This window comes from Amblyraja radiata, chromosome 4, assembly GCF_010909765.2.
Source record: "Amblyraja radiata isolate CabotCenter1 chromosome 4, sAmbRad1.1.pri, whole genome shotgun sequence".
In the NCBI taxonomy this organism is placed as follows: Eukaryota; Metazoa; Chordata; class Chondrichthyes; order Rajiformes; family Rajidae; genus Amblyraja; species Amblyraja radiata.
Window position 1 is genome coordinate 87,801,956 of NC_045959.1, and position 15,687 is coordinate 87,817,642.

General features: G+C 43.9%; 1 protein-coding gene across 1 annotated transcript in view; it reads right to left on the reverse strand.

Moving 5' to 3' along the window:
* Nucleotides 1–15,687, reverse strand: part of tsnare1 (t-SNARE domain containing 1) — an 807,948-nt gene that overhangs the window by 648,009 nt on the left and 144,252 nt on the right. The window contains exon 2 of the mRNA XM_033019937.1: nt 9,024–9,154. Coding sequence (XP_032875828.1) covers nt 9,024–9,108 — 85 coding nt within the window. The 5' untranslated portion in view covers nt 9,109–9,154. The remainder of the gene's footprint in view (nt 1–9,023; nt 9,155–15,687) is intronic.

Sequence of the window (15,687 nt, forward strand, 5' to 3'; positions counted from 1 at the left end):
CCGCTGATCCCCAAACTATTTAATCTCATAATCCTTTCATTTTTGAGGGCATAATTATCCCCCTGCCATTCTCATTCCTCCATCCAGATCTGGATGCGCATATGTCATCCTCAATCCTGACCACAGCAGAGTCCTATTCTTTCTCCCCCTGCTCCTCAACTTGTCCTAATAACCCAACCCTGACCACAGTAGGCTATTGGTACCCATCATCTTCTCAATCCAGCAAAATTCTAACACAAATCATATTCCTGGGGAATAAGATTACTTTTGTGAAATTGCAATCAAAATTTACAGCAGATAGAGAATTTATAATCTTGTTATTACCGGAATCCAATCTTTAACTTATTTGTCTAGGCAAACATATGTTGCATAGAAGTTGATTCACGACACCAGAATAAACAAAGACCAAATAATTCTCTGCATAATAAGGAACTGGTTTAAATAAAAAATAGACACAAAAACACTGGAGTAAATCAGTGGGACAGGCAGAATCTCTGGAGAGAAGGAATGGGTGATGTTTCAGGTCGAGACCCTTCTTCTGATTGATGTCAGGGTAGTGGGAGGTACATAGATAAGGAGATGCATAGATAAGGAAGTGTAAGGTGTGAAAACAGGACAAAGTGAATGGAGATCAAGGAAAATGTAGAATAGATCATTGTTAGTTGGGAGAAGGTAACAACAAAGCAAACAGAAATAAAATGTAGTCGGAGACAATAAGATTGGTCGGAGAACTGGGAAGGTGGGGGGGGGGGGATGGAGAGAGAGGGAAAACAAGGGTTACTTGAAGTTTGAGGTCAATGTTCTGCTGGGGTGTATGATTTTAAATGATTGTCCAAGCAAAATGATTGTGAATAATTCTGTGAATAATTGTGAACATTGTGAATGAAGCTTAGTGAATAATTCTCTGCCATAGGTTAAATATGTTGCATTAAAGGGCACAACTGGTCAACAACCAATTTTCCTGCGATTGTGAAAATAAACCCCAAGGTGCTATAACTATTCAGCTTTTGATTGATGGATGACATTTTGAGGTGAACTCACAAAACAACAGTTGTGGTTAAATCCACTGTATCTTTTATGGGGAAGATAAGTAAACAATTGAAGCTGAAGGAGAAGCTGCCTGTGGGAATTGTTTTGTGATCGGTCATTAAAGACACCGTGGTACCAATAGCTCCTTGCTCTACTGAATTAAGGTGAATCTACACTTTTGAATGTAAGCAAATCCCGAACTGAAATTCAAAACATAAAACATGTTTCCAAATTTTTCAATAGTTGAGATAGAAAATTATGAATGTCCTAGGGTACATGATTGATAATTGAAAGAAAAAAAAACAGGCAATAAGTTGAGTGTATCTGTGCCAGGGAAGAAGTGGTTAAGTTTGAACCTTGGTGCCGCTTGCAACATTGATGGAAAGTCGCTGAGTTTCACATTAGCAGTCTCTTCGAGAGATCAACTTACAGGCTCAACGAGTGAACAAGTGTATTAGAACATTTTATATCCCTTTTTGTAAAGGGCTGTGAAATCCAAACACATGACCTTGACTTTGAATCAGCAAGGAACGGAAATAACATGACTGCACAGAATTAAGTCGCTCTGTCAGGAAAGTCGATTTGGTATAGACCAAATAAATCAATTCTTTTTAAAGGGTCCAATGAAAATAAATGTATATGAACAACAGTCTGTTCAAATGTCCCCTTCTCCCCCACCTCCAACTAAATTGATTTAAGCTAAAGAATGATTCTGAGACCATTGTTTGCAATTTTACTTTAGTTAATTTAGTTTAGTTTAGAGATAAAGCGCAGAAAATGCCCTTCGGTCCGAGTCCACGCCGAACAGCGATCCCCGTACACTAGCATTATCCTACACATTAGAGACAATTTATCACCTATACTGTAGCTAAATAATCTATAAATCTATATGTTTTTGGAATGTGGGAGGAAACCAGAACACCAAGGAGAAACACATGCAATCAGAGGAAAAACGTACAAACTCCATACAGACAGCACCCGTAGTCAAGATCGAACCCCGATCTCTGGCGCTGTAAGGCAGCAACTCTATCACTGTGTCACCATGCCGCCCTCAATTTGCGACATCAACAAATTATCCACTCTTCAGGTACAAGCCAAGACCACACCATATTTCCATTTCTTCTTATAAAGGAAAAGGAGGCCACTTTGGCCCATTCAGACGCTGCAGGCTCACACAGCAATTGCAATTTCCATTAATTTTCTCTTCAATCTATTCACCTGACATTCCTATATCATCAGTCTGAAGAAGGATCTCGACACGAAACACCACCCATTCCTTCTCTCCAGAGATGCTGCCTGTGTTACTCCAGCATTTTGTTTACCTTTGATTTAAACCAGCATCTGCAGTTCTTTCCTACACATTCCTATATCACATTAGGTGCAATTTAGAGTGGCCCACTAACCTCCTACATCTTTGGGATGGGATGGAAATCAGAGCCCCTGGAGGAAATCCACACGGTCCCAAGGAAATTGTGCAAAATCCACAAGCCTGGTTAATTATCTTTAAACGTTCTGTTGCTCATTTGATGATCAGATTCGTTGGTTCAGTTCTCCTGTGCAAGAGGACTATGCCTTGGCATTTGCTGGAAGGACCTAGGTTTACCCTATGTTAACAAAGTCTAAGTAAGCAAGACCAGAATTGAACCTAGGTTATTCTAGCTGTGTGGCAGCAGTTCTACTGCAGTACCATTGGGCCACCATCTAGTAGATGTGGAAAAGTACCATGGTGGTACCCTCATTAAAGATCATTGCAACTCTGGATATAACGATTTGGAATGGACACCCAATCTGGTTACCAGATTACGATAGATGCTGGCTAACTTGCTGAGTATTCCCAGCAGTTTCCATTTGATTTCAGAATTTTAGAATCTGCAATTTTTTGAAAATTTTGATTACCAAAACCCTCATAAGCTTAAATTTGGGTCCTTCCAACAAATGTCCAACAATGAATCGTCCGCTTGGAGCAGGAGAGCTGAATAAACAATGATTATCCGAGCAGGAGAAAACTTAAAGATCCTTAATCAGAAATGTTAATTCTCTCCACCGATGTTGTATGACCTATTCAGTTTTTCCACTATTCCGTGTTTTTACTTTGTATTATAAACAAGGAAATTAAGAGTAATTATGTAAGAATTTGTGAAACAACAATAATATATGGTAATTTATATTATTTGCAAGACGCCTCCAAGCTGAAGCTGACCATCTGGTTCTCAGCAGATTGTACTCAAATCTGGAACTGATTATTTCATTAATGCAGATACATTGAAGTACTTGCTTGCCTAGGAAACACAATATTAGATGCTGAAAGGGTTTTCAAGATGAAAATATATTCAAATCATTGCTACTTCAAAACAAAAATTGAAACACTTCATATTGATACCATCATTATAAACTGAATTAAATGCATGCAGCCTTTGAACTTTTCTTGATTACTAAGAATCCTTCAAGCATAGCCAAACATTATAACCAAGATTAAAAGGGGTGAAACAAGGTGAATCATTTCTAATCTAAGGAAAATACCCAAGCTACAGCAATTAATTGGGACTCAAAAACAAGATTTTTTCCATTGACATCCCTGATTTTGGAATCAGTTTTCTAATCAACTTTGGGACGTCGCAAGGTCCAATGAATCTCGACTTTCAGAAAGGTCAAGAAAGTGGAAATAAAAAATTGTCTGAAAAGGAAAAAATAAAATTTGCTTTGAGAAGATCGTCAAAAAGTCCAAAGGGTTGATTATTTTTGTGTGCATCTGTGTCGGTGGCCCGGAAGCAGAATGCCAATCCACTTGAGTGTAGGAACCATCAAGTTAAGATTTAAACATAGATATATTACTTCAGATGCCGTTATCCAATGCATTGATTCCATTTGTGAACATTACTGACCTCAGCACTGATTTCATAGCATCTCTTGTGCCAGATCTCCAATTTTGAAAATGACCCATTTTTACTGCTTTCTGTCTGTTAAACAATTAGCAATCCACTCCAGAATATTACTCATCACACTATGTGTTTTAATTTTGCGTAAAAATCTTTTGTGTGGCACTATAGCAAAGGCTTTCTGCAAATCGATTGCTCATGACCACTCCAAAAATCAAATTTTTAAATTGTGATTTGTGTTTCACAATTTCATGTTAACTCTGCTCAGTGTTATTATCCTTACGACTTCACATTTTGTTACATCTGATATCTTCAAATCTGTGAGAATATATGGAATTCTGACTGATATCAACTGGTACATCCACCATCTCCATCATCGCTGCCAAGCATAAAGGTCATCAGGTCCAGGGGATTTATTGCCTTTCAGACTCATTCCTTTCTCTAATGCCTTCTTTTGTAAACAATGTTAATTTATTTGCAGTCATCAATCATTCCAATTTCCTTGGGGTTTTTTCTGTGCCTTCGGTGAAAATATAGAGCATATATGTTTAATTCCCCCTCTATTTCCTTACTTCGTAACATAGGTTTTCCTGACTTAGACAGTAAAGATTCAATTACTCAGATTTTATATAAAATGTTATTATGTCATGTTCAACATTCCTTAAAGTCACTTCAGTGAGGATATCAACAAACCCTTTTTGCATGATTTAATATTTGTTCTGATATAGCCTGTTCCCTAACTGTATTATATTAATCGTATTAATTTTTCAAACCACCAGTGATATATAATAATAATAATAATATATTTTATAGTCATTGCACATATGTGCAACGAGATTCGTTATGCAGCTTCCATCCGATGTCATAACTTAAACAACTAATAAAATTTAGATTTAGATACGTCGAGAAACATGATTTATAAAAAGAACAGTAAAACAGTCAAAACAGTCTAAAGTGCAAATGTGTCTGTGCCGGGTCGATGTGTGACGTGACCATCCGAGGGAGACAGTTCATGGGGGTGGGGGGCACTCAGCAGGGCCGGTTCAGAGCAGCTATAGCTCTGGGGATGAATCCATCCTCCACGCCATGATTGCCAAGTTGGTTGGCCCAGAAACAGATATCGAAACAGAATTCTTACCTGAACTTGTAAAACTTGTCAAGATACAAAACGCCCATAGATTTTAGTTGAAGTCCAGGTAAATTCAAGGCCCTTCTACCAGTTCCCATGAATTTCAATGAAAGCACAAAGATCAGTCCCTTATCACTTCATTAAGCACTCAGGTGCCCTTTGGCCAAAGCACTAACTTGAACAGCTTTAAGGGCCTGTCCCACTAACGCAACTTTTCAGCGAGTGTCTTCGACCTTCAAGCTCGAGGGCACTCGTCTGAAAAAATCTCGAGCTGGATCGACCGTCAACGATGAAACCGCGAGCCAGATCGACCGTCTGCACACACATACATACACAAACACATCACAAAGGCGGGGGCCAGGGAAAGCGGGGGAGCGCTGTCTGAAATTCACACCCGCGATGAACAGGAAGGTAAAAGACGGCTGGCACAGTTACAGTAAGTCTTTTAGAGAGTGCGGAGCGGGGGGTGTGGGGGGAGAGAAGGGGAGAGAAGGGGGGAGGGGGGGGGGAGAAGGAGTGGAGACACTTTTAAGAAGCCAGACAACTTTTAATAAAGTTTAGCGGGCATTTAACATTACCGGTCGGTTTACTTACCTTTTTTTTCTCAACGAGCTTTACCTTCAACTACCTTCGATTATCTTTGATTGCCTTCGATTACCTACGATACCATTACGACCTACTACGACCTACCTCGACTAAAATAATATCAATTTTTTTTTTCCATGGCGACCTTTTTTAACTCGCGGGCATTTTTCAGCATGTTGAAAAAAACACTGCAACCTAACTGAGCCCTCGAGTACGCGGGGACTACTCACGAGCATGAAGGAGATTTACAAAGACCTCCTAGGATCTCGTGTCGACCATGCTGCAAGTATAACTCGAGGGCAAACTCTTCTAAACTCGCGAATTAGGTCGCAACAGTGGGACAGGCCCTTTAGACATTAAGCACTGCTCCTATTTTATCCGTGGTACTAGAAACATAGGCTATCAAGCAGTAAGCTTTACGGACAGGGAGGTTGGCAGCACCAGTGCTCAGGGGGTCAGGGATGTCAACTTCAGTAACTGATGGTAGTGTGGTCTGTAACTCTAGTTGTCATTTTATTCCATCCTATTTCAATGTCTCTCTTGTACTCTGGAATTTAGTTTCTATGTATAAACATTACTGAATTTCTACATGGTGAAACCAAAATGTATAAAAATGGCCTTTATTAAAATCTGACAATGTGCAGTTTAACCACATGTGATTTTTTCTATTACAAATCTCAAATTGTGGAGTACAGAGGCAATTAAATAAATGATGGGTCTTTGTCCAAAACATCATGGAGGGCACTGTAGGTCATTGGGGTTTTTTAAGGAAGAAGTAGATAATGTTTTTAATTTTTAGGAACCAACACAAATGAGGAGATGAGGTATGGGTCAGTCATGATAATATTCAATATTATCAAATATGACAGGCTTGAGTGGCTACTGTTGTTCGATTGCCTTATGTTCTTCAGTGCTTCATATGGATTTGCTGTACCATGTAGATCAATTATTCATTTCAGTGTGGAGCAGACCACCAAGATGAGGTTAAAGAGGCAGCAAGTTTGAGAACCACAGTCCCTCATTCTTCCCAAGAACTTTGCCCTTAATGTGCACTAGACCCCCCCCCCCACAATGAAAATTGCAATGTTTTTTTAATGAAATTCTCAATGAAAATCGCGTTTTTATTTAAGCTGTTAGTGAAAACGGAATTTGAATAAAACGGATTTTTTTTTTTAAATCACAATTTTTTATGTAAATGAGGTTCGGGATCCCATTGTGATGTCATTGTGACGTCGAACGCAGCAGGTCAAGTGGAAGGGGGAGGGACTATAAAACCAGGAAGTGTGGACGTGCCTCAGTCTCTGCAAAATGGGGGAGGGAGAGGTCACGACTCTCTGTCTGAGCTGTGAATAACACTGAACTCTGAACACATGTCTACTAAATTGTGAGTGTGGTTTTACTGACCTGTGAGCGCCCTTAATGTGGTTTAAAAATGAAAATGTGATTTGAAAATGAAGTTTGAAAATGAAAATGTGGTTGGTTTGAAAATTGGGTTGGAGATACTCTCTCCTGTCAATCATGCCAGGAAGGCCACGCCCCTTCCGGTGGGAGGTGGGAGGGACTATAAAAAAAAACGAAGTGTGGCCGTGCTTCAGTCTCTGCAAGATGGGGGAGGGAGAGGTCACGACTCTCTGTCTTTGGTGGCCTTGCACCCTGCTTGAAACGGTATGAAACTGCACTTGAATTTAGTGGCCTTGAACCCTGCTTGAAACTATATGAAACTGCACTTGAATTTAGTGGCCTTGCACCCTGCTTGAAATGGTATGAAATTGCATTTGAATTTGATGTAATTGCACCCTGCTTGAAGTGGTAGGAAATTGCACTTGAATTTGGAGGCCTTGCACCCTGCTTGAAATGGTAGGAAACTGCTTTTGAATTTGGTGGCCTTGCACCCTGCTTGAAGTGGTAGGAAATGGCTTTTGAATTTGGTGGCCTTGCACCCTGCTTGAAATGGCATGAAACTGCATTTGAATATGGTGGCCTTGCACTCTGCTTAAAATGGCATGAAACTGCACTTGAATTTGGTGGCCTTGCACCCTGCTTGAAATGGTATGAAACTGCATTTGAATTTGGTGGCCTTGCACCCTGCTTGAAGTGGTAGGAAACTGCACTTGAATTTGGTGGCCTTGCACCCGGCTAGAAATGGAATTTCAAGGAATGGCCGTGAGTCAACTGCCAGCTCACCAACTGTGAGTGAGTGAGCTGCCAGCACACCAGGTTTGAGTGACTGAGCTGCCAGCCCAAGAATCCATTCGGCCCACAATGTCCATACTAGTCCTCTGGAAACCAGTCCCTTCAGTCCACAAGACCCATACTAGTGCTCCAGAAAGCCCCCCCTCCACTGGCCACCAATATTGGAATTGGTGGAGAGGTGGAATATTGCGTTGGGGGACCAGCCCTCCCGTATGAACATGGGACCCAACGGGTCCCACTTAGTCTAGTATAACATAAATCTGAAAAAAAGTTTTTCATTTACATGAAACTGTGTTTCATTTACATCACACGACAATGGTGAGTAAGGTGGGCCAAAAATTGTAGCACTATCGTGTACCGTTTTGGCGGGGTTTCGGGATCTCAAGCACACGCATGCAAACACACAAACAAGATGAGAATTTTAGTAATATATAGATAAATTATATCTGAAACTTACCTAATTTTGATTCAAAGGATTCAACGCAAATATATCTGCTTCCACCATTTTATGGTCAAATCTCTTTCAGAGATCAACTCACGAAATGAGAGAATGTTTTGTAAATTGATAATTTCATTTCTAGTTACACAGTGTACCAGGCATCCAAACGTGGCACTTTATATCAGCAAGCAGAAATTGCGTGCCTAAATTAAGCAATGCACACTACACTGGTCCCGAAGGAGAAAACTCCAAGACGTTCTGGCTTTGTCTTCATGTTCACATTCACCACTGCCACTTCGCTATCCCTGGCTGAACTCAAGATAATAACTATTGCAGTGTTGGCTCTTTCCCAGCAGAACAGACCAATGATCGAAACAAGGTTGATTTTGCATAATACTGAAAAACACACACAATAAACTCCCAGTTGCATGTTATGAACCAGATCTGGAGCCGAGTTTCAAATAGGAATTGTGCGAGAATAACTCTTTTAAATATAAGAATGTAACCTGAGGCATGAACAATTATTGTGAGAAAAGCAGTGATATTTCCATGATGCAAAGCTCCCTGACAAAGTCAGTGTGTCAGACGTCGGGCAAATCAGCTTTGATCTTACTTCAAGGTTTAATGGTTAGAGTTTTCCACTGCAGATGAAATGACACACCTTGCCAGTATTTGTGCACAAGCAGTCAATGTGTAAGAAACGTGGTCTGATTATTATCTGGAAAAGGATCTATCAAACATTCCAAGAAGATTATAAAGTAGTAAGCTTTACCTAAAGGTTGATATCCTTGTCTGGAAGACCCTCCAAATGGATTCCGTCCACTGAAGCTGCTTCCATCAACAGCCCCATATGACATTTTTGCTGTTTAATCGTTTGCCTCAATGGGAAGTCTCCGTGAACAGCTGGAAAAAAGAATAGGTCAACAGACACATTAGATTCATTCAAAACATCCTTCTTCGAATCAAAGTTATTAAGAAGATGAAGGAAGCCATTCAGCCCGATTCTGTGCCCGCTCCCTGTCCGACAACCTATTTTGTCCATGGCCCCGCTCTTTCTTTGTGCAAATTATTTCCGCCTAACTAACTGCGCTTTCACATTTTTAAATATCAAATTCCCAGTCATCCCCAAGCCGTAATATAGCGCTGAAACAAAGAACTGCAGATGTTGGTTAATACACAAAAGGAGACAAAGTGCTGGAGTAACCCAGCAGGTCAGATAGCATCTTTTTGAAGAACATGGATAGGTGATATTTCGGGTCCATATCGTTCCCAGTTCCGACTCAACCCAGATTTCAGTTAGGGTGTGAAGAAGGGTCTCTACCGAAAACATCACAGATGCATGTTCTCCAGAGGTGCTGCCCAACCTGCTGAGTTACTCCAGCATTTTGTGTTCCTTTGTGTAAAATAGTGCTTCTCTTCTAGCTATTGTCCGTCACCTTAAATCTTGAACCATCTGCCAATGGGAGCAAGTTCCCTGCTCCAAGAATAGCCCCAGATTCTCCAATCTAGCCAGATACACTTGTCACAGAGAAGTACCTAACATTATCTAGGACCACTCTCACCACGGTCATTCTCTCTTCTCCCCTCAGGCAGAAGATACAAAAGCTTGAAAGTACCAATAGACAATAGGTGCGGGAGTAGGCCATTCGGCCCTTCGAGCCAGCACCGCCATTCAATGTGATCATGGCTGATCATCCCCAATCAGTACCCCGTTCCTGCCTTCTCCCCATATCCCCTGACTCCGCTATCTTTAAGAGCCAGATTCAAGAGCAGCTTCCTCCCGGCGTTTTTTGGCACAGATAGTAAAAGGGCACTGTGTTTAAGAAGGAACTGCAGATGCTGCAAAATCGAAGGTAGACAAAAGTGCTGTAGAAACTCAGCGGGTGCAGCAGCATCTATGGAGCAAAGGAAATAGGCAACGTTTCGGGCCGATACCCTTCTTCAGACTGATAGGGAGTGGGGGCGGGGAGAAGAAAGGAAAAAGGAGGAGGAGCCCGAGAGCTGAGGGAGAGCTAGGAAGGGGAGGAGACAGCAAGGGCTAACGGAATTGGGAGAATTCAATGTTTATGCCACTAGGATGCAGACTACCCAAGCGGAATATGAGGTGCTGTTCCTCCAATTTCCGGTGGTGCTCACTCCGGCCATTGAGGAGGCCCAGGACAGAGAGGTCGGATACGGAATGGGAGGGGGAGTTGAAGTGCTGAGCCACCGGGAGGTCAGGTTGGTTAATGCAGACCGAGCGGAGGTGTTCAGCGAAACGATCGCCAAACCTACGCTTGGTCTCACCGATGTTGATCAGCTGACATCTAGAGCAGCGGATGCAATAGATGAGGTTGGAGGAGATGCAGGTGAACCTGTCACACCTGGAATGACTGCTTGGGTCCTTGAATGGAGTCGAGGGGGGAGGTGAAGCGACAAGTGTAGCGTATCTTGCGGTTGCAAGGGAAAGTGCCCAGGGAGGGATGGTGCGGGAGGGAAGGGAAGAATTGACAAGGGAGTTACAGAGGGAGCGGTCTTTGCGGAAAGCAGACAGGGGGGGAGATGAGAAGATGTGGCTAGTGGTGGGGTCATGTTGGAGGTGGCGAAACTGACGGAGGACTATTTGTTGTATATGACGGCTAGTGGGGTGAGAGGTGAGGACTAGGGGGATTCTGCCCTTGTTGCTAGTGGCGGGATGGGGAGAGAGAGCAGTGTTACGGGGTATTGAAGAGACCCTGGTGCGAGCCTCATCTAGAGTAGGGGCGGGGAACCCCCGTTCCCTGAAGAATGAGGACATTTCCGATGCCCTGGTGTGGAACACCTCATCCTGGGAGCACATGCGGCGTAGACGGAGGAATTGGGAGTAGGGGATGGAGTCCTTATAGGAAGCAGGGTGGGAAGAAGAGTAGTCTAGATAGCCATGGGAGTCAGTGGGTTTAGAATGGATGTCGGTCAGAAGTCTATCACCTGCGATGGAAATAGTGAGGTCAAGGAATGGTAGGGAAGTGTCGGAAATGGTCCAGGTGTATTTGAGTGCCGGATGGAAGTTAGTGGTGAAGCGGATGAAGTCAGTCAGTTGTGTGTCGGTGCAGGAGGTGGCACCAAAGCAATCGTCGATGTAGCGGTGGTAGAGGCGGGGATGGGGCCCTGGTACATCTCGAACAAGGATTGTTCGACGTACCCTACAAAGAGGCAGGCGTAGCTGGGGCCCATGCGTGTGCCCATAGCTACGCCTTGTATTTGGAGGAAATGGGAGGAGTCAAACAAGAAGCTATTGAATGTAAGGACCAACTCCGCTAGGCGGAGGAGAGTATCAGCGGACGGGTATAGGTTGTTCTCCAGTCGAGGAAGAACCGGAGGGCTTTGAGACCATCCTGGTGGGGGATGGAGGTGTAGAGTGACTGGACGTCCATGATGAAGATGAGAGGATGGGGGCCTAGAGAATGGAATGCGCGGAGATGACGGAGAGTGTCTGAAGTGTCTTGAACATAGGTAGGGAGGGATTTAACCAAGGGGGATAGGATAGAGTCAAGGCGCTTGCTTATGCTGTACTGTGCTATGATCTATGTCTTTAACATGTACATGATAAGCCACAGTTGTACATCTAAAGGTCACCACATCATGAGTGACCTTGGAGTTCTTAATGGCGATATCAGACAACAACATTTCTTCAGAGAACAACCCTTTCTCCAGTGCCAACATCATACAGCTTTCGTTATTCTTAAAACATGACGAACATTGCTGCTCACCCTGAAGTATGAACAGGTTGTAAGAAGAAAGCTTGGAGGAACCAAGAAGATCAATTATACTACTTCATCCTTGAAAATCTGGTGCGGTGAGATGTGTCACTTGGCTCAGCGACCTTCCATATGATAACTAGTTCAACAACAGTGCAATCAAAGTCATCACAGAAAAGTACTTAAAAACAAATCGCATGTAACAGGCTTTAAAAGAGCAAATGACACTGCCTGAATTGCATGAGTCCATCCAATGTTTTCTGATTTACCTTAGAACAGCATACATTACTTTTAAAGCCTTTGATTCACTTTAAAGCTTAGAGTATTGCAAGCATAATCTTTGATATTATAAAGTGAACTCTTATAAATTTGATGTACTTGCACAAGGGATTCAGAGCACATTTGACACAAGCTGTCATTTTACTTTACTTTGAAGTTTTAATCACACCACCCAACAGTGCTAACCCATAAATACAACAAGATGATAAAAGGAACAACAAATGGGAAGACAAGAATTTAAAAACTCATGTCTCCGCCAAGGTCCATGAAGCATGACGGAATTGTAGCCATAAGGAAGCAAAGGCACCATGAGGAGCAAACTGTTTTTTTTTTTTCTTTCGTTTTGTTCCTTGTCATATTTTAGTTAATTTTGTTTTATTAAGTTGTGTATGTGTGTGGGTGGGGTGGGAGAAACATGCTTTGGTCTCTTCCTTCGGGGGATGCGACTTTTTCTTCGGTCGTATTCCCCGTCCCCGTCTCCGTCTGCGCCGAGGCCTAATGGCGGAGCTGGCGGCATCGGAGCTGTAGCAGCGGCAGCAGCGGCGGAGACCTGACTCGGCACCGAAGCTGTGGCGGCGGCAGCAGCAGCAGCGGCAGCGAAGACCCGACTCGGCCCCGAAGCTGTGGTGGTGGCGGCGGCAGCAGCAGCGGCAGTGGAGACCCGACTCGGCCCCGAAGCTGTAGCGGCGGCAGCAGCAGCGGAGACCCGACTCGGCCCTGGAGCTGTGGCGGCGGCAGCGGCAGCAGCAGCGGTAGCGGAGACCCGACTCGGCCCCGAAGCTGTGGCGGAGGCGGCGGAGGCGGCGGAGACCTGACTCGGCCCCGAAGCTGTGGCGGAGGCAGCGGCAGCGGAGACCCGACTCGGCCCTGGAGCTGTGGCGGCGGCAGCGGCTGCAGCAGCAGGTAGCGGAGACCCGCCTCAGCCCCGAAGCTGTGGCGGAGGTAGCGGCAGCGGAGACCCGACTCGGCCTCGGAGCTGTGGCGGAGGCAGCGACCACCCGCGGAGTTTGAACCGTCGCCTCGGCGCAGAGGGAGAACAAAGAGGGAAGAGACAGAGACTTTAAGATTTTGCCTTCCACCACAGTGAGGAGGTGTTTGGTGAACTCACTGTGGTGGATGTTAAATTTGTGTTGATTGTGTGTTTTTGTCATTTTTTAAATTATATGTATGACTGCAGGGAAACAAAATTTCGTTCAGACCAAAAGGTCTGAATGACAATAAACGAATCTAATCTAATCTAATCTAAGTTTCCACTAGTGGGAGAGTCTAGGACTAGAGGTCATAGCCTCAGAATTAAAGGGCGTTCTTTTAGTAAGTAGATGAGGAGATATTTCTTTAGTCAGAGGGTCGTGAATCTGTGGAACTCTCTGCCACAGAAGGCTGTGGAGGCCAAGTCAGTGGATATTTTTAAGGCAGAAATAGATATTCTTTATTAGTACAGGTGTCAGAGGTTATACCAGATATACCACCAGGGGCGCCGGGGCGATGGCTGCTCTGCCGGCAGTCTGTTCGTTTTTTCATTCTTTTTGTTATTTTTTAGTGTGTTAAAAGTTTGTTTTAATGTTCTTCGGTTTATTTTATGTGGGGGGAGGGGGGAGGGGGGAGGAGATCGGGGGGAACTTTTTCTCAAGTTCTTACATTGCCGGAGATGTGATTAATTTTCGGATCACATTCTCCGGGCGCTCTGCGACCTTCCATCAATGGAGCTGGAAGCCTCCTCGGACTGACTTTGAACCCTATTGCGGGGTGCGGACTTAACATCGGAGCTGATCCCTTGCCTGGGATCGCTCCAACCTCGGCCACCGCAGACTTTACCATCAAGCTCACAGTCGGGAGAGGCTAGTCGGGAAGGTCCAACATCGCGGAAGGTTCGACCAGCCACGGCGCGAGGTTCGATCGCCTGGCGCGGGGCAGCTGACATCCCCCCGATGCGGGAGCTGATCGCCTCGACGCGGAGGGCCCGAACGCCGCCGGCTACGGGAGTCAAGACCATGCCGTTAACCGAGGCTCAGGGCCCACGACCGAGGAAGAATTAAGGGAAGGACTTGAACTTTATTTCGCCTTCCATCACAGTGAGGAATGTGTAGGCGTCACTGTAGTGGATGTTCATGTTAAAATGTGTTTTTGAGTGATCTGTTGCTTTTAATTGTATGACTGACCTGGCCAATGAAATTCCTCGTATGTTGCAAAACATACTTGGCGAATAAAGCGTGATTCTGATTATGGGGAGAAGGCAGGATAATAGGGTTAGGAGGGAGATAGATCAGCCATGATTGAATGGTGGAATAGACTTGATGGACCAAATGTCCTAATTCTATTCCTATTCCTTATGACCTTAAAAGGAATGTGAGGTTCTAGTTGACAGATAAATGCAGTCATTGAGCATTACAATGGGGATGACAGGAAAGGAGAACATGGGTTGACCAGACTGATTAAGGAATCAAAACTACACACCACTCTACCTATTGCAATATCAGGTAGATACATTCCTTTCTGAAAAGCCTTCAGTAATTTACCAGGATTCTCAATCTATCAGGATTTGTGCAAACTTCATAGGAAGACCAATTATCCTGTAGGAAAACTAATGGGCAATAACACTGTCAGAAACTCAGTATTTTATTTTTTTTTACTGTCGGAAAGGGACAATCGAAGCAAAATAATAGAATCTTTCTCCTCCCCCCCACCCCATTAGTGGAAACTGAAGATTGGGAGGTCAGGTTGTGAATATGCAGGGCTTTGGGTACTTTGGGAAATGACAGGTGTCTATGAAAGACTGGGCTTCACTGATAGTGACAATACATTGCAAGGTGCTGGAGACCCATGTGACCTGGCTGGCGCCAGTAAGTCTGGACCTCTGAAGAATCCCCAAGAAGTTTCTGCCCATGTGACCCACCCGACGCCACCACGTCTGCGTCCCTAAAGAGGTTTTTGGTATGTTTCAATACACTGACGCTTGTTCCGTGTTTGTGATTGGTTAGGGGAGTTTTATGTTTCTAATTTGTTTCTGTGTCTTCCCGCTGGTATTTGTAATTGGTCTATGAGGGGTTACCTTACTGAATATGTTTTTACCTTGTTTCTGTGTAATGAATAGGTGCCGTGTTTGGATTGTAGGGGTTCTCGCCCCCCTGTACTTTTGTGTCGTTAGTTTTCTCGCTACCGTATAGGGGTATATAAGGGTGATCGTTTCATTAGGACGTGTCAGTTGTCTTTCCTTCTGTTCTGTTTACGCGAGGCTGCTGAGGGCTCAAGTGAGTGGATTCGAGGCGGTGCGGTATACAAATAAAGAAGGGTTTGGACTCCTGTGTTCGACTCAGTGGTTTACTAACCCAGACTAGGGAGAGAATATTAGATCCGGAATCAACAAGGTAATTTGCCCTTATCTTCTGGAAGTGGCATTTTCCTCTCGGTTCACTTTACGAAATCAGGGAAATTACTGTAGAA